General features: G+C 38.7%; 1 protein-coding gene across 1 annotated transcript in view; it reads left to right on the forward strand.

Annotated features, from left to right (window-relative positions):
- pdxdc1 (pyridoxal dependent decarboxylase domain containing 1) overlaps positions 1 to 25,642 on the forward strand; it is a 39,089-nt gene extending 13,447 nt beyond the window's left edge. Inside the window, exons 7-23 of the mRNA XM_062964310.1 lie at positions 574 to 642; positions 734 to 812; positions 2,964 to 3,048; positions 4,806 to 4,854; positions 6,689 to 6,790; positions 9,229 to 9,354; positions 10,614 to 10,664; positions 12,205 to 12,268; positions 12,792 to 12,874; positions 14,209 to 14,314; positions 15,521 to 15,692; positions 15,952 to 16,058; positions 17,372 to 17,493; positions 19,016 to 19,108; positions 19,201 to 19,297; positions 20,677 to 20,781; positions 21,451 to 25,642. Of these exons, the coding sequence (XP_062820380.1) occupies positions 574 to 642; positions 734 to 812; positions 2,964 to 3,048; positions 4,806 to 4,854; positions 6,689 to 6,790; positions 9,229 to 9,354; positions 10,614 to 10,664; positions 12,205 to 12,268; positions 12,792 to 12,874; positions 14,209 to 14,314; positions 15,521 to 15,692; positions 15,952 to 16,058; positions 17,372 to 17,493; positions 19,016 to 19,108; positions 19,201 to 19,297; positions 20,677 to 20,781; positions 21,451 to 21,698 (1,758 nt within the window). The 3' untranslated portion in view covers positions 21,699 to 25,642. The remainder of the gene's footprint in view (positions 1 to 573; positions 643 to 733; positions 813 to 2,963; positions 3,049 to 4,805; positions 4,855 to 6,688; positions 6,791 to 9,228; positions 9,355 to 10,613; positions 10,665 to 12,204; positions 12,269 to 12,791; positions 12,875 to 14,208; positions 14,315 to 15,520; positions 15,693 to 15,951; positions 16,059 to 17,371; positions 17,494 to 19,015; positions 19,109 to 19,200; positions 19,298 to 20,676; positions 20,782 to 21,450) is intronic.
- The last annotated feature ends 445 nt before the right edge of the window (positions 25,643 to 26,087 follow it).

Below are 26,087 nucleotides of genomic sequence, written 5' to 3' on the forward strand. Positions count from 1 at the left end.
TGAATTACAATCACAGATTATCTGTTCCTCATCAGGAGACAGACTACCTTAAAATAAGTCACCAAATTTATTTTAAATTGACTCAAAATAAGCATTTGAGTCTCCCTATAATAGTGTGTATATATATTTGTATTATTTGTATTATTATATTGTATTGTGTATATGTGTGTGTGTGTGTGTATATATATATATGCTTATATTGTGCTATATGAATAATATAATATGCCACCCTGAGTCCCCTTCGGGTTGAGAAGGGCGGGATATAAATGTCAGTAATAAATAATAAATAAATAAATAAATAATAAATAAATAAATAATACAGGATAATGTGCAGTAACAACAGTAAACTTAAAGCAAAAGGATTAAGGATCGAAATGAGAATAAAACAGAAACAATCCAATAAAATTAAATAAAATTAAAAGTGTCTACAAAATGTGGACCAAAAGAGAACCCAGTTGACGGGCTGCTCGCCCCTCAGTCTGTGTGTATATTTAAATAGACAAATGTAAAATGCATTCCTGAAATCGACAAATCGAGTTAGAATTAACATTTGTGCCTCTCTTTTCTCCTCAGCTGGGCTTACCCCTCTCCTGTATGTGTCATGTGCCTTGCAACACTATGTTTGGTTCTCAGCATCAAATGGTAAGCTTGATTTTTCTTTAGAAAACCAAAGAGGCACCTTGTCTAGTCTTTTTTTGCATCTACAAATAATTTCCCTTCTGTTTGATAACAGGATGTTGCTTTATTGGATAGACTGATTAAAGAGGACATTGAATCCGGGAAGCTGCCAATATTACTAGTGGCCAATGCTGGTATGTAGCCTATTTCGACCTCTCCGCGCCCAAGGACCCCTCACATTATAATTGTGAATGAATGTGAATTAATGAGTTAAAATATTCTAATGGGTTGCTGTGAGTTTTCCGGGCTGTCTGGCCATGTCCCAGAAGCCTCTATCAATGGACCTCCTCGCGGTCTGAATTATTTATATATAATTGCATTATTATGACTATATTGTGTATATCTATTTCAATATATGATTACTATATATATATATATATATAATTGCATTATTATGACTACCGGTATATTGCTTATATCTATTACAATATATGATTACTATTATATATATATATATATATATATATATATGCGCATTATTATGACTACCGGTATATTGCTTATATCTATTACAATATATGATTACTAATATATATATATATATATATATATATATATATATATATATATAAATAAAATTGCATTATTATGACTACCGGTATATTGCTTATATCTATTGCAATATTATGACTACCGGTATATTGCGTATATCTATTGCAATATATGATTACTATTACTGTATATATATTACAATATATTATTCCTATATTATTATTACAGCATTATGACTATATTTATATATTACAATATAGGATTACTATTACATTAGTATTACAAAATTATATATATAACAATATATGATCATTCCTCTATTTTAAATATATATGTGTGTGAGTGTGTGTGTGTGTGTGTGTGTGTGTGTGGAGGCCCTGGTGGCGCAGTGTGTTAAATCGCTGAGCTGCTGAACTTGCAGACCGAAAGGTTGCAGGTTCAAATCCCAGGAGCGGAATGAGCGCCCGCTGTTAGCCCCAGCTTCTGCCAACCTAGCAGTTCGAAAACATGCAAAATGTGAGTGGATCAATAGGTACTGCTCCGGTGGGAAGGTAACAGCACTCCATACAGTCATGCCGGCCACATGATATTGGAGGTGTCTAAGGACAACACCGGCTCTTTGGCTTAGAAATGGAGATGAGCAGCAGCCAACCAGAATCAGACATGACTGGATTTAATGTCAGGGGAAAACCTTTACCTTTGCCTTATAGCAAGTTACGCTGGAGATGAGAGAAAGGCAGCAAGGAGATAGATCGTTGTGCAACCTCTAACGAACAATATTTTAATCACTGTATATACTCGAGTATAAGCCTAGTTTTTCAGCCCTTTTTTTAGTACTAAAAAAGCCCCCCTCGGCTTATACTCGGGTGAGGATCCTGGTTGGCTTATATTTGGGTCAGCTTATACTCGAGAATATATGGTACATTTATTATTTTTCTCTATTATTATTGGTATTATTACATTTATTATTTTTCTCTATTATTGTTGCTACTACAGTAGAGTCTCACTTATCCAAGCCTCACTTATCCAAGCTTCTGGATTATCCAAGCCATTTTTGTAGTCAATGTTTTTAATATATTGTGATATTTTGGTGCTAAATTCGTAAATACAGTAATTACAACATAACATTACTGCGTATTGAACTACTTTTTCGGTCAAATTTGTTATATAACATGATGTTTTGGTGCTTAATTTGTAAAATCGTAACCTAATTTGATGTTGAATAGGCTTTTCCTTAATCCCTCCTTATTATCCAAGATATTCACTTATCCAAGCTTCTGCCGGCCCGTTTAGCTTGGATAAGTGAGATTCTACTGTATTACATTTATTCTATTCTATTTTTAATATTACTACATTTATTATTTCACTCTGAACTTATTATTATTACTACATTTATTATTCTACTATTTATTATTACATGTATTATTTTCCTTTATTTATTATTATTATATGTATTATTTTACTCTGTTATTATTAAAAGGATACATAAGCACATTGACATTGAAGAAGATGAGAATCATGATTGGATCAGAGTTGGACAGTCTTATCTTAAATTTGAGCTTGATGTAAATATTCAAAAACATTTAACCTACTGATGCCTCAATTAATGTCGTTTTTTGGTATCTATTATTATTTCTGAAATTTGCCACCCTCGACTTATACTGGAGTCAATGTTTTCCTAGTTTTTTTGTGGTACAATTAGATGCCTCAGCTTATATTCGGGTCGGCTTATATTCAAGTATATATGGTATTTACTTAACAATACCTAAGTTGTTGGTTTTCTTTCAATACAGGTACGCCAGGAGCAGGCCATACTGACAAACTGGGCCGATTGAAAGAACTCTGTGAGCAGCATAGTATGTGGCTACATGTAGAAGGGTACACGCCAGTTCTTAATTTTCATGTAATGTGGTAATGGTCATGTGTGCTTCTGTGTGTGTGGGAACAGTATAAAGAGAAATGGTCGGTTGAAGGTATTGAAAAGGAAATGCACTGCTGTTGAGTATCATGTGTTTTATAATGACTGTGATTTTATTTTATGCCTTTTAATTTTATTTGTGTGTTTTTTTGTATTTGATACCACTGTATGCTTGTTTTGTATCTGTGAACCTCCCCGAGTCCCTCTGGGGAGGTGGTGGCGGGGTATAAAAATAAAATTATTATTATTATTATTATTATTATTATTATTATTATTATTATTATTATTATTATTATTGAGGAGCGCTGATGTGTAGTCTTCTTCCTATAATGCCATCCCTCAGTAATGGCATTTGCCAAGCTAAAGCCCTTGGGCATATTTGATAATATAGGAATAATTATATATTGTAACTAGCTGTGCCCGGCCACGCGTTGCTGTGGAAAAGTGGTGGTGGTATTGGTTAAAAATTGTTGTGTAATTTTTATTTGACATTTGTATTTTTTTAATTAATTTTATTGTAAGTTATCTTTTTATTTATTATATTTTATTATTTTCTTGTATCATTTTAGTTATTTTCTGTTTTTATAGTATTTTATTGTATTCATCTTTTAGTGTTTTTAATTATTTTTTATTGGGTTGCTAGGAGACCAAGTTGGAGGAGCTTAGCCTTCTAACTGGCAGCAATTGGATAAAAGCAATTATTCCTCTCCCTCTAATTAGGACTTTATTTTTCTTTTCTTTTTGTTGTATCAACCTAGAGGCGTGGATGATGGGTTGTGTTGTCAAATTTTGAGGTTGGGGGGCCTGTAGTTTTGTTGTTTTGTGGGTCGCCGTGATGCCATCACTCTTTTATATATATGGATTATATATCTATAATAGTAATCATATATTGTAATATATATACACAATACAGTCGTAATGATACAATAATATATAAATAATATAGGAATAATATATTGTAATGATATATATAGTAGTGATTTTATATATATATATATATATATACACACACACACACACACACACACAATATAGTCGTAATGCAATTATATATATAGTAATAATATATTGTAACATATATGTAATATAGCAATAATATAGTGTAATAATATGTTTATCTAATTCAGTAGTAGTAATATATATATATATATATATTAGTAATAACATATTGGAGGCCCCTGGTGGTGCAGCATGTTAAACCACTGAGCTGCTGAACTAGCTGACCAAAAGGTCGGCGGTTTTAATCTGGGGAGCGGGATGAGCACTCGCTGTTAGCCCCAGCTTCTGCCAAACTAACAGTTCGAAAACATACAAATGTGAGTAGATCAATAGGTACCACTACAGCAGAAAGGTAGCAGCATTCCATGCAGTCATGCCAATGGCAACATGATCTTGGAGGTGTCTATGGACAACGCCGGCTCTTCGGCTTGGAAATTGATATGAGCACCAACCCCCAGAGTCGGGAGTTGTCAGGGGAAAAATCTTTACATTGACCTTGTAGTTAGTCCTACCTCTTAAAACTAGATTAACATAGAAATTCGTTTTTATTCTGGATTTTTTCTTTCTGTTGCAGACACCTTGAAAGTAAACTTCCAAAAGCCGACTCTCCTAAACATATGTTTGGAAAATTTTGAAACAAAAGCCTTGAAACCAAGATGTTGCATTTAGCAGAAGAAAAAGTTGTGAATATTAATAATGTGTTTGTGTTTTTCCTCAGGGTAAACTTGGCCACCTTGGCTTTGGGCTACGTCTCTTCATCTGTACTGGTACGGCTCTATGTTTCCATCCCGGCATTTGCCGTGAAATTCTTTATATATATATATATATATATATATATATATATATATATATATATATAAATTTTTATTGTGCTTTTATCTATAATTACAGTGAAAGTGAGGAAAACAATTGTGTAGAAATAGTGGGGGGAAAGTAAAGAGCAAAAACCAAAAAGAAAAGAAAAGGTTTTTTTTTAAAAAAAAAAAAAAGAGAAAAAGTTCAGAGTTACTTCTAGAAAAAGGGACATGTACTTCTGTCTGCCTCTTTATTGGGCCTTTATGCTTTTTAGATAGACGTTACCGTATATACTCGAAGATAAGCCGAGTTTTTCAGCCCTTTTTTTGAGCTGAAAAAGCCTCCCTAAGCTTATAATGGGGTCGGGCAACAGAACCTGGAGGCCATTGCCTGCAATATATGAGATATTTCTCTCTTACCGTCCCTTATCAGTTTGTTTTCCAAAGCCTCCCTTGCTCTTAACCAAGGGAATGTTTTGAAAAGGGAATGTCGCCCTTGCAAGTCAGGAAGAAAAAAATATATATATCCATTAATCTTATAAAAACATTTTCCTCTGAAATATTTGTTAACTACTCCTATAGATATATAATTAACCTTCTGTATGCATTTGCAATCCCTATGTACGTATATATATCTGTATCTATCTATGTACATTAATTTTATATGTGAATTTTCTCCTCATATGTTTGCAGGTCTTTGCAAATGCTATATACATATAGATCCATGTACCTATATATCTACACACACACACACACACACATATATATATATACAGACAGTAGAGTCTCACTTATCCAACACTCGTTTATCCAATGTTCTGGATTATCCAAGCCATTTTTGTAGTCAATGTTTTCAATACATCATGACATTTTGGTGCTAAATTTGTAAATACAGTAATACTACATAGCATTACTGAGTAGTGAACTACTTTTTCTGTCAAATTTGTTGTATAACATGATGTTTTGGTGCTTAATTTGTAAAATTATAACCTAATTTGATGTTTAATAGGCTTTTCCTTAATCCCTCCTTATTATCCAACATATTCGCTTATCCAAACTTTTGCCGGCCCGTTTATGTTGGATAAGTGAGACTCTACTGTAGAAGATAAAATAAAATAAAAGAAAAAGACATATCCAACGTTCTGCCGGCCCGTTTATGTTGGATAAGTGAGACTCTACTGTATTTATATATATATATTATTTAACCTACTGATGCCCTGATTAATGTAATTTTATTGGTATCTATTTTTATTTTGTAATTTACCAATAGCTGCTTAATTCCCCATCCTCGGCTTATATTCAGGTCAATAAGTTATCCAAGTTTTTTGTGGTAAAATTAGGTGCCTCGGCTTATATTTGGGTTGGCTTATACTCGAGTATATACGGTATGTAATTCCTAGAAACTCCCTATGTCTCCATGAAGCAGAGACAGGCCATTTGTGGCCTTCTGGATCTTGTTGGACTGCAACTCCGACCCGCAAAGTCAATAATTATAATGATAATGATTGTGATTTTTAATGCCTTTTAAATTTCTTTGTGTGTTTTTGTATTTGATATTATTGTATGTTGGTTTTGTATTTGTAAGCCGCCCCGAGTCCCTCTGGGGAGATGGTGGCGGGGTACATAAATAAAATTATTATTATTATTATTATTAATAGCAAAAGTTTGTGGGAGCTTCACTCTTAACAACATCTGGAGGTCCATGTGTTGGAACATCCCTGCGATTTCTTATTTAGTTAGAAGCTTGATCGTTAGCATTTCTTGTTTTTGAGTGGACTGAAGCACTAAACCACTTTCTGTCCTGTAGACAGCCACGAAATGTGACAGCATGACGCTGACTTTAGGGCCTTGGCTGGGTCTCCCGGCAGTCCCTGCAGTGACGCTTTACAGACACGAGGACCCGTCTTTGGTAAGCCTTTGTCCTTGGAAGATATGTTGCCATTTACTCCAAGTCCCCTTGAGAGGTCTGTTGCGTGAGTGGGCTTATTCACAAAAGACCACCCTCCCCACAAATGTATAGCAGAGTAACTTATTAGTATCGGTATAACTCAGCACCAGTAGCCAGAAGTGATAAAAAGCACAAAAACACACAGACCTATGTTATCTCTTCCTTAGGATGCTTTTCTTTGTCATCTATCTATATACTTGAGGATAAGCCTAGTTTTTCAGCCCTCTTTTTAAGACTGAAAAAGCCCCGCTCGGCTTATACTCGGGTGAGGGTCCTGGTTGGCTTATATTTGGGTCAGCTTATACTCGAGAATACAGTAGAGTCTCACTTATCCAACACTCACTTATCCAACGTTCTGGATTATCCAACACATTTTTGTAGACAATGTTTTCAATACATCATGATATTTTGGTACTAAATTCGTAAATACAGTAATTACTACATAGCATTACCACAAAACAAAAAGAAAAGAAAAATAAAGTCCTAATTAGAGGGAGAGGAATAATTGTTTTTATCCAATTGCTGCCAGTTAGAAGGCTAAGCTCCACCCACTTGGTCTCCTAGCAACCCACTCACCCCAGGGGACAGGCAGAGTTAGGCCTCACTTAGGCCTCTTCCACACTGCCTATAAAATACAGATTATCTGGATTATATGGCAGTGTAGACTCAAGGCCCTTCCACACAGCTATATAACCCATTTATAATCTTATATTATCTGCTTTGAACTGCATTCTCTTGAGTCCACACTGCCATATAATCCACTTCAGTGTGCATTTTATACAGCTGTGTAAAAGGGGCCTCATATAATCCAGTTCTAAGCAGATAATATAAGAATATAAATATAATATGTAATAATTACAGAACAATATAATCTCTAAAATCAGGACAGTAATTAATAGCAACAATCTGAAAGTATAAGCCACAGCAACGCGTGGCCGGGCAAAGCTAGTATATATATATAAATGTAATGTGCATATATCCCATGGAGTGAACAGCAAAACCACTGGACTAAATCACACCAAATTTGGCCACAAAAGGCATAGTCATCCGATCTATGTCTTTCCATCCAAAACCCTATAAAATTAGGTCCGAATTACAGAAACTCTCCCAAAACCAAAAATTACTGACCATGCATGTGCAGAGGCCCCCTGGGAAACTAGACTCTCTCCAAAAGGCCTTTGATGATTAATTATTGTAGGTTCGAACTATCTGCCCATTCAACAACAGGATATTTTGCCATTATTACTTTGCACTTTATTGACTACTTCGGCTGTGAAACTATTTCTCCCATTTTGAAATATTCTGCACTTTGGCCCAGATCCGTGTTTTAATCTCCTGTTTTTAACATTTTATGCTGTACGTTGATTCTTATGATGGTTTTATTGATGTTGATGTTTTATTGTTGGAATATTTGTTTCATTGTTTTATTGCTGTATGTGTCGGGCTAGGCCCCCATGTAAGCCGCTCCGAGTCCCTCCGGGGAGATGGGGCGGGGTATAAAAATAAAGTTATTATTATTATTTTTTTATTATTATTATTCTTTATATACAGTAGAGTCTCACTTATCCAACACTCGTTTATCCAACGTTCTGGATTATCCAACGCATTTTTGTAGTCAATGTTTTCAAAACATCATAATATTTTGGTGCTAAATTTGTAAATACAGTAATTACTACATAGCATTACTGCATATTGAACTACTTTTTCTGTCAAATTTGTTGTATAACATGATGTTTTTCTGCTTAATTTGTAAAATCATAACCTAATTTGATGTTTAATGGGCTTTTCCTTAATCCCTCCTTATTATCCAACATATTCACTTATCCAACATTCTGCTGGCCCGTTTATGTTGGATAAGTGAGACTCTACTGTACTGGTACTTGATGAGCGCCATGTGGTTGCTTTTCGTTCCTCCTCTTTTCATGTCCCGTAATACATCCTGAATAATATGTTAATGTGGGATTTGTGTATAGATAGTGTTTAAATGAAATGTGTGTCTTGGTTTGTATTGCATACTGATTGCATCATCCAGAGTGAACTATAGTCTGTAAAGAGTTAATTGCTGAGAAGCTGTGATGTCCTTGATGTGTGGCTGGAACTGGGGAGTGTCCAGACACAAGTGTATGTGCTTTACTGATTGCATCAGTTTAGTTCAGTTCTGTTCTGTTTGCCTAGAGTGAGATTCCTGTCTTTGTCTGCAAGTCTGTTTGTCTTGTACAGTAAAACTTTGTATATAGTTTTACCATCGTCTCTGATGTCTCAATTCAACTGCTGCTGCGCTGCGTAAATTACTCTGACATAATAGGCGTGAAGCAGAATACACAAATCTTGACGCAATTAATGGAAGGCATGTCCATGGATGGTGATGACAATGGTGCTGTGATGTATGCTTCTTGCAGTCCTTAGCAGCAGGCCTGACCTCCAGCCAGGCCGTGGACAAGCTCCGTGCGCTGCCCCTGTGGCTCTCCCTGCAATACCTTGGACACAACGGGATTGTGGAAAGGATAAAGCACGCCTCTCACTTGGTAAGAAGCTGCCCACATCCTGGGTTTTTGTGCCATCTTCATTGTGTGGTACTTTCTGATAGCTTCATGAGCCACTCCACACCTGGCTAAATTTAAATGCAACGTGGGCATGGAAACCTACCTCTTTTTTTTACACTTCCACTATATATTAGAAAACTTTTTACCCGGGCTAGATTCGAGCAACTCGACATTAAGTCTGAGCTAGGTAGATGTCAGAATGCCTGCCATAGATGTGGGCGAAACATCAGGAGAGAATGCTTCTGGAAAATGGCCGTACAGCTCGGAAAACTCACAGCAACCCATTAACATAATGGCTTTGAGCGTTGAAGTCGTGCTCTGAGGGCTCATGGTTCAAAACCATTGGGAGATTTTGAGCAACTGACCAGGAAACCACGACAGGCCCCTTCCAAATAAATCTAGTGACAATTACATTTACTATAATAATAATAATAATAATAATAATAATAATAATAATAATAATAATAAAACTTTATTTATATACCGCCCTATCTCCCGGATGGAACTCAGGGCGGTTTACAGTCATAAAAGCAAACAAACATTACATAACAACATAATACACATTATTAAACAACTAGCTGTGCCCGGCCACGCGTTGCTGTGGCAAAGTGGTGGTGGTATTGGTTAAAAATTGTTGTGTAATTTTTATTTGAGGTTATTTGTATTTTTTAATTTTATTGTAAGTTATCTTTTTATTTATTATATTTTATTATTTTCTTGTATTATTTTTAGTTCTTTTCTGTTATTATAGTATTTTATTGTATTAATTTTTTTAGTGTTTTTAATTATTTTTTAGTGTTTTTTATTATTTTTTATTGGGTTGCTAGGAGACCAAGTTGGAGGAGCTTAGCCTTCTAACTGGCAGCAATTGGATAAAAGCAATTATTCCTCTCTCTCTAATTAGGACTTTATTTTTCTTTTCTTTTTGTTGTATCAACCTAGAGGCGTGGATGATGGGTTGTGTTGTCAAATTTCGAGGTTGGGGGGCCTGTAGTTTTGTTGTTTTGTGGGTCGCCGTGATGCCATCACTCTTTTATATATATAGAAGTAAAACAATACAATTATAACAATAAATCACACTTACATGACCAGATCAAGGGGACGGAAACCATAAAACCAATATATTAAAATGTATCATTTTAGGCTAGGGAAATCTTGTGCAATATATTCATTTAATTTACTATGTTTATTCTGCTTTCTTAGAAAAAAACGTTCTCTTAATTTTCCCTTTCAATCTTTAGAGTCAACGACTTTTGGAAAACTTGAAGAACCAGGATTTCATTAAAACCTCGGTAAGGTTTTCTTTTTAATCCATATCGAAGCTGAATTTTCTTTGCCCAGTCCATTGTATGATGTATTATTGCTGAGTTTTAGCATGTGTTTTTAATGACTGTGATTTTATTTTATGCCTTTTAATTTTATTTGTGTGTTTTTTGTATTAGATACCACTGTATGCTTGTTTTATATCTGTGAGCCGCCCCAAGTCCCTCTGGGGAGATGGTGGCGGGGTATAAAAATAAAAGTATTATTATTATTATTATTATTATTATTATTATTATTATTATCTTTGATAATTTGGCATGCTGTTAACTGCCTTGTTTAAATGTCATCGGGATTGATTCCATGTGGGACGAGCTATTAATAAGAGAAGTTTGGGGGGGGGGGGGGGGTTACGCTGTTTCAGTAAAAAGAAATGATCATACAAATACACACATGATACAGTGGCAAATTCTAAATAAAATAATAATAATGGGAAAAAAGAAAATAAAAATCAATCTCAGCACAAATAAACAGGGATCTAAAATGATCTGAGCCAAAAGTGCAAAGCTATGATTGAGACATTTTAACATTTAATAATAATAATAATAATAACCGAAATCCAGCATATTTATCTTGTTTGCTGTCATAATAATAATAATAATAATAATAATAATAATAATAATAATAATAACAACAACAACACAGTCCTAGACACTTGGGAAGTGTTCGACTTGTGATTTTGTGAAAAGAAATCCAGCATATCTGTCTTGTTTGCTGTGTCATACAATAATAATAGTAATAATAATAATAATAATAATCACACAGTCCTAGATACTTGGGAAGTGTTCTACTTGTGATTTTGTGATATGAAATCCAGCATATCTATCTTGTTTGCTGTGTCATACAGTATAATAATAATAATAATAATAATAATAATAATAATAATAATAAAACTTTATTTATACCCCGCCACCATCTCCCCGTGGGGACTCGGGGCGGCTCACAATATTACAAAAGTAACAGCGCAAATACATTAACAATATAGACAGTTTAAAACACAAGAAGATGATAAAACAGAAGTTAAAACCAAGGTTTATACAATAATAATAATATCAAACAACCACCAATGCCATTCAGTCAACTTCAAAGGTGGGGGAGGGACTATAGCAGCAATATAAGATAAAATCATTAGATTAAAATACCCCGATGAAAGGAACCTAATAACGTTCAGAATAGAATTATAATTTCTATAATTTCATTATTTCTTTGACTGCATAAACATTGTCTGCAATTGGTTGTTCTTTTTCTCATTTCTTGATGGGAGAAATTATCCGGTATTCGTGGCAGCATTTCAATTTTCGGGAATTACGGATTTATTTGATCTAAATGTTTTTGGGTCACTATTTCAGATCAACATGATGAGTTGTTGAGGATAATGGTGTTGCCTGGAGAGTTATAACTTTTCCCAAGGCTCACTAAGGAGTTTGTTTTGTTTTGTTTGAAGCATTGAGATCTTCTCCCAGTATTTTTGGAATGTGAGTTTTATTCCCCTCTTCCCAATTCATTTCCAAGGTTGAAGATGAACTTAGCTCTCCCGTGGTGGTTTTCAAATTTTCCCCAGAATATCCACATAAAGGTGAGTACTGTCCAGGCACTTTACCAAATAATCTAGCTATTATGCACTTTGTTCTGACTCCCATTTTAATCCCTTGGTGGTGAAATTGTTTTATAACTTTTTATCTTGTTTTTATGACTTTATTTGTATAATTGTGTTTGAATCTGTTTTTGACTGTTATACTGTTACTGATATTTTATTGTTATTTTATTGTTTAACTTGTAGGCCCCATGTTAGCCGCCCTGAGTCCCTTTGGGGAGATGGTGGCGGGATACAAAAATAAATTATTATTATTATTATTATTATTATTATTATTATTATTATTATTATTATTATTTCTATGAAATACACAGAAGAAAGATTAAACACAGGATATGTGTTTAAATGCAGTGTTTTCAAAATGAAACTTTTCCAAATCTAAGTTCATAATGACATACCTGAACATCATACCTTATGATGTTAACATGTTCTGTGTAGACTCAAAGCTGTGTCCTGTGTGCGACATACATGTCCTGCACTAAAACCGGTTTCCCTTTTGTTTCAGATTCAGATCCCATGTTGCAAGCTACACAAATACCTCCAATGACTGGAAATGAGAGATACATCTGCGATACTTTTAATCAATGGGTAGGTACTAACGTTACTTTCTGTTTTCACCCCAATTGCTCTCCCATTGACGGTAGCACTTAACTACCTTGTAGAATAGAGTCTCGCTTATCCAAGCCTTACTTAATCCCTCCTTATTATCCAAGTTATTCGCTTATCCAAGGTTTAATTTAAGTAATTTAAGATAAGACTGTCCAACTCTGATCAAATCATTATTCTCATCTTCTTCAATGTCAAAGTGCTTATGTATCATTTTAATAATAATAATAATAATAATAATAATAATAATAATAATAACAACAACATCACAGTTGTGGAAAAGAACAAGGTTTGGATCATGGATGTCGCCATCCCAGGTGACAGTCGCATTGAAGAAAAACAACAGGAAAAACTCAGCCGCTCTCAGGACCTCGAGATTGAACTTCAAAGACTCTGGCAGAAACCAGTGCAGGTGGTCCCAGTGGTGATGGGCACACTGGGTGCCGTGCCAAAAGATCTCAGCCGGCATTTGGAAACAATAGACATTGACAAAATCACGATCTGCCAACTGCAAAAGGCCACCTTACTGGGATCTGCAGCATCATCCGAAAATACATCACACAGTCCTAGACACTTGGAAATTGTTCGACTTGTGGTTTTGTGAAACGAAATCCAGCATATCTATCTTGTTTGCTGTGTCATACAACGTCGTTGTGTCAATAATAATAATAATAATAACTTTATTTTTATACCCCGCCCCATCTCCCCGAAGGGACTCGGGCGGCTTACATGGGGCCTTGCCCAATAAACAATCAAATATCAAAACACATGTAATAATAATACTAATAAATGCAAGAAAATAATACATGTAATACTAAATAGAGTAAAATAATAAATATAACAATAATAAGATCAGAGTGAAATAATGAATGTATTAATAATAATAATAATAATAATAATAATAATACAAAATCCAGCATATCTATCTTGTTTGCTGTGTCATACAATAAAATAACAATAATAATACAAATAGAGTAAAATAAATGTAATTGTAGCAACAATAATAGAGAAAAATTATAAATGTAATAGTAGCAACAATAATAGAGAAAAATAATAAATGTAATATTACCAATAATAATAGAGAAAAATAATAAATGTAATATTACCAATAATAATAGAGAAAAATAATAAATGTACCCTATATTCTCGAGTATAAGCTGACCCAAATATAAGCCAACCAGGACCCTCACCCGAGTATAAGCCGAGGGGGGATTTTTCAGTCTTAAAAAAAGGGCTGAAAAACTAGGCTTATACTCAAGTATATACAGTAAGTTGTGAAGAATGGGAGATCCTTCAACCTTTGCTTGTCTCTTCAGCTGGGAGACCAGTTGGCCCAGTTGGTGCCTGCCAGTGGGGTCGACATTGTGGAACTGGAGGACGAAGGCACCTGTGTGCGCTTTAGCCCCTTAATGACTTCTGCAGGTAACTGTGCCATTTGTTTTCTAAGGGTTCAAGTTTATTTAAATGTTGCATACCATGTGTTGTCGAAGGCTTTCATGGCCGGGATCACAAGGTTGTTGTATGTTTTATAAGAGTTATAAAAATCACTCTTAGAATCACAGGTATTCCTTCCGTATTTTTTGCGGCAGTGGTGGTACAGAAATTAGGGTGCATCTTACAATCGAATAAATACGGTATGTTACATGGGATATAGGGTTCCTGGTGGCGCAGTGTGTTAAAGCGCTGAGCTGCTGAACTTGCGGACCAAAAGGTCCCAGGTTCGAATCCTGGGAGCGGAATGAGCGCCCGCTGTTAGCTCCAGCTTCTGCCAACCTAGCAGTTCGAAAACATGCCAATGTGAGTAGATCAATAGGTACCGCTCTAGCAGGAAGGTAATTGCACTCCATGCAGTCATGCCAGTGGCCACATGACCTTGGAGGTGTCTAGGGACAACGCCGGCTCTTGGGCTTAGAAATGGAGATGAGCACCAACCCCCAGAGTGTGAGTAGATCAATAGGTACTGCTGTGGCGGGAAGGTAACGGCACGCCATGCCGTCATGCCAGTGGCCACATGACCTTGGAGGTGTCTACGGACAACGCCGGCTCTTTGGCTTAGAAATGGAGATGAGCACCAACCCTCAGAGTGTGAGTAGATCAATAGGTACTGCTGAGGCAGGAAGGTAACGGTGCTCCACACCGTCATACCAGCCACATGACCTTGGAGGTGTCTGCGGACAATGCCGGCTCTTTGGCTTAGAAATAGAGATGAGCACCAGAGTCCCAGAGTGTGAGTAGATCAATAGGTACCGCTCCGGCGGGAAGGTAACGGCGCTCCTTGCAGTCATGCTACATGACCATGGAGGTGTCTATGGACAACGCCGGCTCTTGGGCTTAGAAATGGAGACGAGCACCAGAGTCCCAGAGTGTGAGTGGATCAATAGGTACTGCTCTGGTGGGAAGGTAACGGCGCTTCATGCAATCATGTCCATGGCCACATGACCTTGGAGGTGTCTAGGGACAACGCCGGCTCTTGGGCTTAGAAATGGAGATGAGCACCAACCCCCAGAGTCGGACACAACCGGACTGAACATCAGGGGAAACCTTTACCTATGGCTCCTAATAATTTGTGTGGTTTTCAATGCTCTTCCTGTGTGCTCCTTTGAATGCAAATGCGTCCAAGCTCTTCAGTTTTAGGGACAGAAGTGCAAGACGTGGACCAGCTGGTGGAGTGCTTGAAGATGAAGGTCCCGGTGCTGACGTGCACCCTGCAGCTGAGAGAGGAATTTGAGCACCAAGTGCGGAGGACCCTCGGCCTGGCCTTCGTGGAAGATCTCACCTGGCCCGGGCTGGGAGTCATCAGGTAACACTCGGATTTCTGCCCCTGGGTCATCAAATGTCATTTCCTAATTAGTTCTATCACAAAAACATGGAAAAGTTTATTAAATTGCCAGTTTTTTGTTACGGTCTGCACATTGAAAGGTGAAAAATGGCATGGAATATTATGAATGAAGTGCCTAGACCAGTGGTTCTCAAACTTCCTAATGCCGTGACCCCTTAATACAATTCCTCGTTTTGTGGTGACTGCAAAAAGTGTTTGTTTCCCTGCTCTTTTTCGATAGGTATGAGGGACAGAACGAAGACCAACAAGAAAAAGACAGAGAAAAGATTAACGCCGGGCTTCTGAAAAAACTGAACGAGCTCGAATCAGATTTGGTGTTTTCCTTAGGTAACTTCTCTTTCTGGGTCGGGGAGCCTCCTTTTCTGCATTAGAAGCACTCCATAGATGCCCCCAGTGGCACGGTGTGTTAAAGCGCTGAGCTGCTGAACTTGCAGACTGAAAGATCCCAGGAACGAATCCGGGAACCAAAGTGAGCTCCTGCTGTTAGCCCCAGCTTCTGCCAACCTAGCATTTTGAAAATATGCAAATGTGAGTAGATCAATAGGTACCGCTCCAGCGGGAAGGTAACGGTGCTCCATGCAGTCATGCCAGTGGCCACATGACCTTGGAGGTGTCTACGGACAACGCCGGCTCTGGCTTAGAAATGGAGATGAGCACCAACCCCCAGAGTGTGAGTAGATCAATAGGTACTGCTCCGGCAGGAAGGTAACGGCGCTGCATGCAGTCATGCCAGCCACTTCACCTTGGAGGTGTCTAGGGACAACGCCGGCTCTTCGGCTTAGAAATGGAGATAAGCACCAACCCCCAGAGTGTGAGTAGATCAATAGGTACTGCTCCGGCGGGAAGGTAATGGAGCTCCATGCAGTCATGCCAGTGGCCACATGACCTTGGAGGTGTCTACGGACAACGCCGGCTCTTGGGCTTAGAAATGGAGATGAGCACCAACCCCTAGAGTGTGAGTAGATCAATAGGTACTGCTCCGGCAGGAAGGTAACGGCGCTGCATGCAGTCATGCCAGCCACTTCACCTTGGAGGTGTCTAGGGACAACGCCGGCTCTTCGGCTTAGAAATGGAGATGAGCACCAACCCCCAGAGTGTGAGTGGATCAATAGGTACTGCTCCGGCGGGAAGGTAATGGAGCTCCATGTAGTCATGCCAGTGGCCACTTGACCTTGGAGGTGCCTACGGACAACGCCGGCTCTTTGTCTTAGAAATGGAGATGAGCACCAAGCCCCAGAGTCATTGGACACAACTGGACATAACGTCAGGGGAAACCTTTACCTTTACTAACGTTCTGCCGGCCCGTTTATATTGGAATAGCTGTGCCCGGCCACGCGTTGCTGTGGCTAGGACTTAATTTTTCTTTTCTTTTTGTTGTATGAACGTAGAGGCGTGGATGAGAGGTTGTGCTGTCAATTTTCAAGGTTGTGGGTCGTTTAGTTGTTTTTTCCGGTGCCGTAACTCCATTACCCTTTTATACATATAGATAAGCGAGACTCTACTGCATTCGATTTTCTCTATAAAGCCAGAAAGAAAATGGCATTTGTATTTTTAATTTTTGGTCCTGACACAAAATAGATCTGAAGTAAATAAAAACCGATCGGTACTTACCTTAACTCTTTTATTTTTGCCTATGACAGGTCCAGAATTTGGAGGGGAGAAAAACTGTATTTATATCGGGATGGCCACCGAGGATCTGGATGTTTCTGAGCTCGTTGAAACTATTGCAGCGACAGGCCGCGAAATTGAAGAAAATTCACGGGTATGCCGGATTGCAAAATAATACCGTAGTGGCAAGATTGACTCTCCTGTTTGTTCCAAATTTGCAAATTGTACAATGTAGTCTTCTTAGAGAATTGCCATGTTGACCCAAATATTATTAGTTTGTAACTACAGTAGAGTCTCGCTTATCCAACATTCTGGATTATCCAACACATTTTTGTAGTCAATGTTTTCAATACATCGTGATATTTTGGTGCTAAATTCATAAATACAGTAATTACTACATAACATTACTGACCGCAATACATAATCAGTTAAAACATCATATCCCGGTATAAAAACCCAATTAACATAACAAATAAAACAATTATGAAAACTTACAGCAAGCACAATTTAAGGATATATTTAGCCTTGAATAGCCTTGCAGCTTCAAAGCCTGGTTGCTTCCTGCCTGGGGGGAATCCTTTGTTGGCAGGCGTTAGCTGGCCCTGATTGTTTCCCGTCTTGATTTCCCCTGTTTTTTGAGTGTTGCTCTTTATTTATTTGCAGCTTTGAAGCTGTAAGGCCATTCGATGCTAATCAAGATGGCCAATTGCAATGTTCTGTTTTATTTTGTTATTGTATGACACTTTATTGGATGCTGTTGTGTGTCTTGTTTGTATTTTAATGTCTCCTTATTATCCAACATATTCGCTTAACCAATGTTCTGCCGGCCTGTTTATGTTGGATAAGTGAGACTCTACTGTAGTTATAACCCATCCATTTGACCGTGCAAAACAACAAGCCAACCCTCCCCCCCTTTTCCCTTGCACTTTGTAAATAATAATAATAATAATAATAATAATAATAGGCCAAAAAATCTCAGCCAGCATTTGGAAACAATAGACATTGACAAAATCACGATCTGCCAACTGCAAAAGGCCACCCTGCTGGGATCTGCGCGCATCATCCGAAAATACATCACACAGTCCTAGACACTTGGGAAGTGTCCAACTTGTGATTTTGTGAAATGAAATCCAGCATATCTATCTTGTTTGCTGTGTCATAATAAAATAATAATAATAGTAATAGTAGTAATAATAATAATAATAATAATAATAATAATAATAATAATAATAATACATCACACAGTCCTAGACACTTGGGAAGTGTTTGACTTGTGATTTTGTGATATGAAATCCAGCATATCTATCTTGTTTGCTGTGTCATAATAAAATAATAATAATAGTAATAATAATAATAATAATAATAATAATAATAATAATAATACATCACACAGTCCTGGACACTTGGGAAGTGTTCGACTTGTGATTTTGTGATATGAAATCCAGCATATCTATCTTGTTTGCTGTGTCATAATAAAATAATAATAATAATAATAACTAACGTGACCTCCTTTCAATGGCATCATCACAACCAGGCGTATTTTTATTTATTTATTTATTTATTTATTTATTTATCTATTTATTGGGCTTGTATACCACTACTCCCAATTTGGCTCGGAGCGGAATATAAGCCGCACACGTCAACTCCCAACTGTTCTTTTTCCTTTGTTGAATCAGCTGCTGGAAAACATGACCGAAGTTGTTCGGAAAGGCATTGAGGAAGCGCAGGTTCAGCTGCAGAAAGCCAACGAGGAAAGGCTCTTGGAAGAGGTGAGTGTATATATTGCAGGAAACCACGTCCTTTCAGCAGCCTTAATTTGGTGCTTACTTTGCCTTCTCATCTATTTGTGGTTGCTTTTCAGGGCCTGCTCCGGCAAATCCCAGTCGTGGGCTCCGTGCTGAACTGGTTTTCCCCATTCCATGCTTCACCCAAGGGACAAACATTTAACCTCACAGCAGGTAAGAGGCTGGTCATAGAACAGTGATGGCCAACCTATGACATGTGTGTCAGCACTGACACGCCTAGCCATTTTTGCAGACACGCTGCCGCATGCAGATGGATTGGGTTCCTATGTCTTTTGTGGCCAAATTTGGTGTGATTTGGTCCAGTGGTTTTGTTGTTTACTCCATGGGAATTATGCACATTACATTTATATATATATACTAGCTGTGCCCAGCTGTGGCAAAGTGGTGGTGGTATTGGTTAAAAATTGTTGTGTAATTTTTATTTGACATTATTTGTATTTTTTAATTAATTTTATTGTAAGTTATCTTTTTATTTATTATATTTTATTATTTTCTTGTATTATTTTTAGTTATTTTCTGTTATTATAGTATTTTATTGTATTATTTTTTTTTAGTGTTTTTTATTATTTTTAGTGTTTTTTATTATTTTTATTGGGTTGCTAGGAGACCAAGTTGGAGGAGCTTAGCCTTCCAACTGGCAGCAATTGGATAAAAGCAATTATTCCTCTCTCTCTAATTAGGACTTTATTTTTGTTTTCTTTTTGTTGTATCAACCTTAGAGGCATGGATTATGGGTTGTGTTGTCAAATTTCGAGGTTGGGGGGCCTGTCGTTTTGTTGTTTTGTGGGTCGCCGTGATGCCATCACTCTTTTATATATATAGATACTAGCTGTGCCCGGCCACGCGTTGCTGTGTCGTTGTCTGGTGGTGTTGGTGAGAAATGGTTGAGGTAGTGGTGGTATTGAATGTCTGTTGTATGGTTGTCTTTATGTTTAGTATGCACACTGAAGTGGATTATATGGCAGTGTGGAGTCAAGATAATCCAGTTCAAAGCAGATAATATAAGATTCTAAATGGGTTATATAGCTGTGTGGAAGGACCTTGAGTCTACACTGCCATATAATCCAGTTAAAATCTGATAATCTGTGGAAGAGGCCTAAGTGAGGCCTAACTCTGCCTGTCCCCTGGGCTGAGGAGGTTGCTAGGAGACCAAGTGGGTGGAGATTAGCCTTCAAACTGGCAGCAATTGGATAAAAACTATTATTTCCCTGTAATTAGGACTTTATTTTTCTTTTCTTTTTGTTGTATCAACCTAGAGCCGTGAATGATGGGTTGTGTTGTCAAATTTCGAGGTTGGGGGGCCTGTAGTTTTGGGTTGAATTCTTGGGGAAGATGGAGATATATATATATATACACATGATACCAATAGGATCTGATTCAGCAGGTCCATAGGATTCATTTTGAGCCGTGGTTTACTTTGGTGTGTCTCTCCTCCATTGAAACTGAATGCGAATTTGCAGTGCTTCGTTTTGTATATGTATACGCTAATATGAAAGCTGTGGACCAATTCGACTCCCGGTTTTGATTGGCAGGTTCTTTAGAATCGACAGAATCCACATACGCTTCTAAAGCACAGGGCAGCGGGACCACCCCGCCTCCGACCCCGACTTCGAGCCGTAATAAGCAAAGGTTACCTGGTGAGTCTTGCCTTCTCCCGTCATGTTTGATTTTATTGTGTTTTACTTATTTGAATTTACTTATTTGAATATTACAACATAACATTCCTGCATATTGAGCTACTTTTTCTTTCAAATTTGCTGTACAACATGATGTTATGGTGCTTAATTTGTAAAACCACAACCTAATTTGATGTTTAATAGGCTTTTCCTTAATCCCTCCTTATTATCCAAGATATTCGCTTATCCAAGCTTCTGTCGGCCCGTTTACATTGGATAAGTGAGACCCTACTTTAGATGCAACTATCTTTCGGGTTGCTAGGTCAGCAACGAGCAGGGGCTATTTTTTATTTTCAATTGACGGGTGCTCACCCCGCCACGGGCTGGCCTCGAACTCATGACCTCATGGTCAGAGTGATTTATTGCAGCAGGCTGCTCACCAGCCTGCGCCACAGCCCGGCCCTTAACTTTTACCCCTTTTCTTTTTTCTTCCTTTTTTCCCTTTTCCCCTTAATTCTGTAATTTATTTCATTGTATGTTTTTGTCCGTGTTTATGTTGAAAAGAACACTAAGAAATATTTATTAGAATTAGAAGGCAGCGGCATAAATTTTTAAGACCGGATTTGAAATCTCCATCAGACGAAAATGTCTGAGCATCGGATTTTTGAATACGGGTTGTGTCGTCCGCAGGACAAAAGCGGTTTCGGAGGTCTTTGAGGAACTCGGACGCGTTCAGCGAGACCAGCTCCGTGAGTCACGCCGACGACTTGGACCGCGGAGAACCACGCTGGCCCAGCGCTTCCCCGGCCGGGCAAGAAGCAAGTCCCGATCCGGTTGAGCCGAGCGAGCCTCTGGCACCGGACACGACGGGAGAGAAGCCCCCGACCCCGGCGGGAGCCGACATCACTCCGCCGGAACCAGAAGTGAGTTTGAGATAAAAACGGAAACCCTGCAAATCATAGCTTTGCACAGAAATGCACTCTCTGTATCTCGGGATCGTTTAGCAAGACGTTTCTAATGTCAACGGAGATCTGGCACGGAGGACGGTTTGCTCTCCCCGTTTGCCTTCTTTGTGGGGTTTTGTTTCCACTCAACACCCTTTGTTGGTCTTGTCGAGGGTTGTGTTTGCACAGCTTTGGCCCCTTCGCAACTAACAGTGAGGTCTTGACCCCAGGCGGCGTCTTCACCACGTGGGTTGTTTTCAATTGAATTACTAATTCAGATGTGTATTGAAATAGGGTTCATATAATAATTTTTAAGGGGACTCGGAGCAGCTTACATGGGGACGAGCAGCCCGGTCGACATCACAGAATATAATCACATTAAAGTACACACACAGTATCATAAAACAGAATGAAACAACAATTATAAACAATAGAATAAAACAATCTCAAACAAACCACCAATGAGCCTGTAATAAAGTCCATTTCTAGGCATGGGTGGGCGGGCTGGTGGAAATCACTTGTGAAAATAGGGATACTTGATGAAATTCCTAAGTCGGATGAGTAGGGGTGAGCAGTGTAAGATGGGGAATAATATCTTTGGGTAGAGGAGAACAGGAAAGTGAAAGGACAGATTTCTTGGAGCCAGATTATTTAGGGGATGGTCTAGTCCAGTGGTTCCCAAACTTATTTGGCCTGCCGCCCCTTTTCCAGAAAAAATATTACTCCGCGCCCCCTGGAAATTAATTTTTTTAAAAAAATTTAATAGCAATTAAACAGAAAGATATTAATCTATTAATGTTTCTACCTTTTTTGTAAAATGTAGTAAAGAAAGGTGTACATTAGAAACATTGAAGTTTGAAATTCTGAAACTATTTGTTGAATTTAAAATAGAAGGTTAATACAAAAAAATGCACCTGTGGCCATCACCGCCCCCCTGGATCACTGCAGCGGCCACCAGGGGGCGGTAGCGCCCACTTTGGGAACCACTGGTCTCGTCAAAAGCACAGCAGAACATCCATGTCTGTTTGATGGTACTGAGCATGTTCAGACTCAAGACTCCTTTTTGTAGTCAGTCTGATTTACACCTCCGTGGAGTAAGTGTGTGATGTGGGAGGGTTTAGGTCTGTTCAAGAAACCTATCGATTTCAGCTATCCTATTTTTGAATTATAGTAGAGTCCCGCTTATCGGACTTCCGCTCATCCGACACACCGTATTATCCGACGCCCAGGGCTGCCCACCCTCGCTCACCCGCTCGCCCGGGCCAGCCGGGACCTGGTTCTGCGTGAGCGAGGGAGGGCGGGTGGCAAAGGAGCAGCGGCGACAGAAGCTTCCTCCTGCTCTTCCTCCTGCTCATGGAATGTTCTACATTCTCCCAATTACAGAAGTCTTCACAAGACAGCACAAATCTTACCCAACTCGAAACAGCCGAGTTGCTAAATACGTCATTCCTCACTGTAAGCTGCCGGGAACCCCTAGTTTGTCGTTCCTTTCTTCCCTGTTTTAAGGGCCACTCAAGAAGCAAACCCAGAAGGGAAATGTTGCATTGATAGCAGGCCTGGGCAAACTTGGGCCCTCCATGTTACGGACTTCCAACTCCCACCATTCCTAACAGCCGCTCAAGCGTGTGGTGTGGGAGCGGTTATAGACATTTGATGGTACTGAGCATGTTCAGACTCAAGACTCCTTTTTGTAGTCAGTCTGATTTACACCTCCATGGAGTAAGTGTGTGGTGTGGGAGGGGTTATAGACATTTGATGGTACTGAGCATGTTCAGACTCAAGACTCCTTTTTGTAGTCAGTCTGATTTACACCTCCGTGGAGTAAGTGTGTGGTGTGGGAGGGGTTATACATTTGATTGTACTGAGCATGTTCAGACTCAGAACTCCATTTTGCAGTCAGTCTGATTTACACCTCAGTGGAGGTGGATGCATGTCACTTAAACGGCTGAGAAGGGGCTTGAGAGTGTTAGGAATGGTGGGAGTTGCAGTCCAAAACACCTGGAGGGCCCATGTTTGCCCATTCCTGATTTATCGTAATGATGATCACCCCCCAAAAATTTTTTCGTGAAGCACTTGAACTGACTTGTTGCATGTCTGTGATTTCCCCTTTATTCTTCTTAACCGGTTTTTCTCACCAGTAGCTCTTTCTCTTTGTTTGATATTGTAAATATCCAGAGAAATTATTAGATTATATGCACACTACTGCACTGTTTATAAAAAAGGAGATAAAAAAGAAATATTCTTAGGCTGCTATTGTAAATCCAAGAACAAATCATTCAGGAATCGGTTCCTTCAGATTTGCGACTGTTGAGCCTGCACCTTGCTGCACCGGGGGACAAAAGTCATCGCAATTGTCAGAGCGAGATGCTACGATCCAACCCCATGTTCACCTAAAAGGGAGCACGAACTACGTCTCTTTTATTAATGAAGGACTTTCCTATAAGTTGGTAGTTATATGTTGTTAAAAAGCTTTCATGGCCAGAATCACTGGGTTGCTGTGAGTTTTCCGTGCTGTCTGTCCATGTTCCAGAAGCATTCTCTCCTGGCATTTCGCCCACATCTATGGCAGGCATCCTCAGAGGTTGTGAGGTCTGTTGGAAACTCGGCAAGTGGGATTTATATATCTGTGGAATGATGTCCAGGGTGGGAGAAAGAACTCTTGTCTGTTGGAGGCAAGTGCAAATGTTGCAATTACGTAATTACCTTGATTATCATTGAAAAGCCTTTCAGTTTCAAAGTCTGGCTGCTTCCTGCCTGAGGGAATCCGTGTTGGGAGGTATGGAATGTCCAGGGCGGGAGAGACAACTTTTGTATGTTGGAGGCAAGTGTGAATGGTGCAGTTGGACAACTTGATTAATAATAATAATAACAACAACAACAACAACAACTTTATTCTTATACCCTGCCCCATTTCCCCGAAGGGACTCGGGGCGGCTTACATGGGGCCAAGCCCGAACAGAACAATAATAACAATTACCACCGAATTACCACCGAATAGCTCTGCAGCTTCAAAGCCTGGCTGCTTCCTGTTTGGGGGAATCCTTTTTTTGGGATGTGTTAGCTGGCCCTGATGGTTTCCTATCTGGAATTCTCCTGTTTTCTGAGCGTTGCTCTTCATTTACTGCCCTGATTTTAATACTGGCAGCCAGATTGTGTTCGTTTTCATGGCGTTTCCCTCCTTTCTGTTGAAATTGTCCACGTGCTTGTGGGTTTCAGTGGCTTCTGTGCAGGAAGCAGCCAGGCTTTGAAGCTGCAAGGCCATTCTGTGCTAATCAAAGTGGACAATGGCACCATTCTCACTTATCTTTCTCCCACTATGGACATCATTCCACAGGTTTAGTTATAAACCCCACTGGCCTAGTTTCCAGCAACTCACAACCACCGAGGATGCCTGCCATAGATGTGGGCGAAACATCAGGAGAGAATGCTTCTGGAACTTGGCTCAGAAAACTCACAGCAACCTTAATAGTGATGATTTCTTGCCCTTATGCAAATAAGCCTATTTTTCAGAGCTCAGCCAGAACGGGGTTGCAATATCCTCCAAAGCAATCTGCTAATTGATTTAAATTACCAAATTACCAAAAATTTAAATTACCGCTTGTACAGTCCATCCACCCTCCTCTTGGATACAAGGCATTGGTAAATATCCATTTCCGTGTGGCGAGGTTTATAATAAGTTCACGTTGTTTCTCTAGATAAAAGAGTCGATATTTAAACTGCAGATTGAATTATTGTCTTCCTTACTTAACGTTGGTGCAATGAATAAAGAAATTCCAGTTATATTCACGCGGGTTCCTCGAGGGGAAAGGGTTAGAATTATAACCATTAATACAGATTTTAATGTTTTTTCTACTGTTGAATGGGCAGTTTTGCTGGAATAAAGACCTACATTTCAGTACTTTCCCTGTGCTTCAATAAATGTCCTGGAAATTGTTTTATTTTAATTTGTGTTGATTGAAATAACAGGCTGTCATACAAGGGTTGAATGAAAAGTAATGCCTCCACCTTCGTAACAGATAGCAGTCCTGGTCTGCGGCAGGTATTGGCTTGTTCAGTAGACTCTCTTCTACAGTTCCATTTGGAGGGAAGACTTAGCATTGAACGGTTGTGTTGTTAAAGTGCCAAGTATGGAACCCTGCGCAGACGGGGAAGCCTTAGCATTGAACGGTTGTGTTGTTAAAGTGTGAAGTATGGAACCCTGCGCAGACAGTTGGTCTATGCGACTTAAGAATTCAATGACTTCACGTTGCTTGACAGCAGAATCAATTTTTTGAATTGGTACCCCAGATAACCAAACCAAATCTAAATTTGACCAAAAACAGATTCGTAACCCATTTATATTGTTCTGGGCATGGCCCCATGTAAGCCGCCCCGAGTCCCCGT

This window comes from Anolis carolinensis, unplaced genomic scaffold (assembly GCF_035594765.1).
Source record: "Anolis carolinensis isolate JA03-04 unplaced genomic scaffold, rAnoCar3.1.pri scaffold_13, whole genome shotgun sequence".
Classification (NCBI taxonomy): Eukaryota; Metazoa; Chordata; class Lepidosauria; order Squamata; family Dactyloidae; genus Anolis; species Anolis carolinensis.